The following is a 3,074-nucleotide window of genomic DNA, read 5'->3' as shown; positions in this document are numbered from 1 at the left end:
GGTAACTGAAGGACGTAGATAAAGATATTTTATTCATGAACTTATTCAGTGTCAGTCTCTGTAAGAATAAGGCAGTGGGTAAACATGGTATAAAAAACACCATTTTGATTGTGTAATTTGACTATTTGACTATTTGCACCATCGGCATCAAAGGAAAAAGAACATTTCAAGGGTAGATAACTCAAAAAACCTCATTTTTCTAACATCCTATAGCAAAATTCCCGATTAAAGACTGTGATACAATCAAATAATGGTCTTTTCAAATAGAGAAAGCAACCGCGAGTCATAATTATATGGTCAGATAAGTAGGTTTTGATATGCATGTTTTTTTTTTTTTATTTTTCCCATAATGTCTGTTTCTAGAAAGTCAGAGGACGCTTACTCAACCGGTGCATCTGGTCCATGCTCCCAGTTTTTAGTGGAGTCCGAGTTGCTCATTTGCTTTTGTTACTTTGTATGTATTATTTTAATTACTTAATGTTCTTTGTTGTGTATGTCTGTTTTCCATGTCTGGTCGTTGTCCCTGGATTAAATTCTTTTGATTACCGCTATAACCTTGGTTCCCTTGATTACTCTTACAAACACTAACTCTTAAGAAAATGTAAGAAAATTATAAATATTATGTACACGAACGATCACTTAATTGATCTAATAAATTTATACGAAGAACGACCATAAATTAATTTTTCTTGAGTATCTATGATTCATGTATCATATATTCCCTGACACGGAAATATAAAATTAAGATCAATGAAATATTTGAAATGTTACAATTGCTTTTCAAAGTAGAAAAAAAGTACCACTTTATGAAATTTGTCAAATGTGTCCACTAATATGCCCAGTCTGAGTGATGTTTTTCTCAAATTTTAAATTTGTTGCTGGATTTTTAATCCTCCAAGCTTTTTGTACGGGTTTTAAGCAAGCTCAATTTGTGTTATTCAGTTCCGTTTCTGGGAGATTGTTTATTGAGTGAAAAAGTATCTTATCTTTTTTGTGCATAGTTTACAAATGTTATATTATTATTGTGCTAATGAATGAACTGTCATTACTTCATCCTTATAATAATAACCTTTCAGATGTATTTTTTCAGGTTTTCTACATTGTGGTAGCAGAACTATTACTATTTACACTGGAGGAGGAGGACGAAGCGGCAGGTAATTTAATTCATGGTGGTGTAAAAAGATGTTATATTTTGAACGACTCAGAGCTATTAAGATTTCAGTTTTGTTCGTAAAGAATATGTGACGTCATGGTCTCACTAGTTGTGTAATAATACATAACTTCTTTATTTAATGTAGTTAAATGTAAATCTGAAGAATGTTGTAAATGTCACACAAATGTTTTTTTTCAAAAGCAAAAGCAAACGAAAACGAAATATTATATTGATATTTTATCTGAAATGAAAATATTCAACCATTTTATTTACACTGTAGCATAAAATCTGATTTATTTCAGTTCCGGAGCAGACGTATCTAATGCATCTATAGTTGGTATTGTACTGGGCGTGGTATTTGGTATATTCTTTCTGTCGTGTATTGTATGGGGCTTTTGTAACTATTGTTGTGAAATACGTGACCCACAAAAGAAAGAACGACCTCTAACCATTCCCGTATATATCATTCAAAAACAAGGTTAGATTAATCAAATCAAATCAAATCATAACAGAAAGTAGAATATTGTTAAATCCTATATACAATGACTGAATGGAACAATTGATATGAATGGATTAAAACAAAAGAACCGTTTCAAAAACCATCTATCGAACACTTTAAAGTCATGATCCGTTACATATTTAATTATATATTTGTAACGGTATTGCAAACAATTATTCAACATTACGATACTTCCAGACAAAGTTCCTCCTTGATACACCTTTAAAATTATATCGTGAAGTATTTACAGCGAGGTTTATTTACTTTTATTCAACAGAATCTAAAACTAATAAGGCCAAAATGTCTTGACTTCAAACATTATGTCCGTTTAAGAAAGTAATACATGTACTTACACGATATTAAAGAGTTACATTACCCAACTTTAATAAGAGTCGCATATGGATAAGAAAAACAATCTTATTTTTTTGTAGATCAGACAAATGCTGAGATACGCGAAAAAGAATGATGGATGGAGAGGTCATCGAGTGTTTTATTCATAAAACAATGTATATAGAGTACCATATAATTACTACTGAGTACACATTGTCATTATGTAAACTACTTTTTTTAGTATTACTTTTCCTTTTTGATGTCATTAACACATGATAATTTAGTTTGTAGTTGTCGTTCTACAGCTTTTTTAATATTAATTCATCCTCACTAATTTTGCATATTTAAAATTTGTTAACCAGTGCTTGAAGGTCAGGGGAAGATCACTCAATTACTCCTTCAATCTTCATATAATATATAGATAAGACATTAGATTTTAATTTCTGTTTTATTCAATGTATAAAACACGCAGTAAGTTTTATGGGGTTTAACTTGTGTGCGTTTTTTTTCGTACATTTGGCGGTTAGACAAAGTATACAAGATATTCTTGCATAATAACGGTTATTGCTTCAGTAATCACAAAGAGTAATCAAGAGAACCAAGGTTAAAGCGGTAATAAAAAAAATGTAATCCTGGGACAAAGACCAGACATGGAAAACAGACATACACAACAAAGAACATAAAGTAACTAAAATCGTACATACAAATAAAAAAGTAAATGAGCAACTCGGACTCCACTAAAAACTGGGAACATGAACCAGGTGCACCGGTAGGGTAAGCGTCCTCTGCTTTTCTAGAAACACCTGCCAAATTGCTCATAAAAAGTCAAGTCCGGGGTAGACAAACGAGGAAAAGCAAACAATGACCCGTTGAATAAATCAGTTTTCATGGTGCTGATGGATACATCATAACGATCCACGAGTTCATGATGACGACCATAAAACTTCTGTAGTGATGACTTCAATCTTGTAGCAACATAACCCTGTTCCAGAAGCCTATTTGTTAGAGTTCTAGCACGATACAAAAAGTCTGCGTAGTTGCTTAAGGGATGTTGCCACAGATGAAAGGAAAGTTGACAATTCTGAATGAAAA

The 3,074-nt window shown here is 31.9% G+C and overlaps 1 protein-coding gene across 1 annotated transcript; it reads left to right on the top strand.

The window, feature by feature from the left end:
- Positions 1 to 808: 808 nt before the first annotated feature.
- Positions 809 to 2,422, top strand: LOC148628353 (uncharacterized). Its single transcript, XM_088586083.1, has 4 exons — positions 809 to 905; positions 1,091 to 1,154; positions 1,456 to 1,631; positions 2,084 to 2,422. The coding sequence occupies exons 1-4, from the start codon at positions 851 to 853 to the stop codon at positions 2,116 to 2,118; spliced, it is 330 nt and encodes a 109-aa protein (XP_088442209.1). The 5' UTR covers positions 809 to 850; the 3' UTR covers positions 2,119 to 2,422.
- Positions 2,423 to 3,074: the final 652 nt, after the last annotated feature.

Source organism: Perna viridis, chromosome 1 (assembly GCF_037379345.1).
Source record: "Perna viridis isolate PV_CMFRI_1.1 ecotype Kerala chromosome 1, ASM3737934v1, whole genome shotgun sequence".
NCBI classification, from domain to species: domain Eukaryota; kingdom Metazoa; phylum Mollusca; class Bivalvia; order Mytilida; family Mytilidae; genus Perna; species Perna viridis.
The sequence above is the reverse complement of the archived record's forward strand: the minus strand, read 5'-3'. Positions and strand labels throughout refer to the sequence as shown.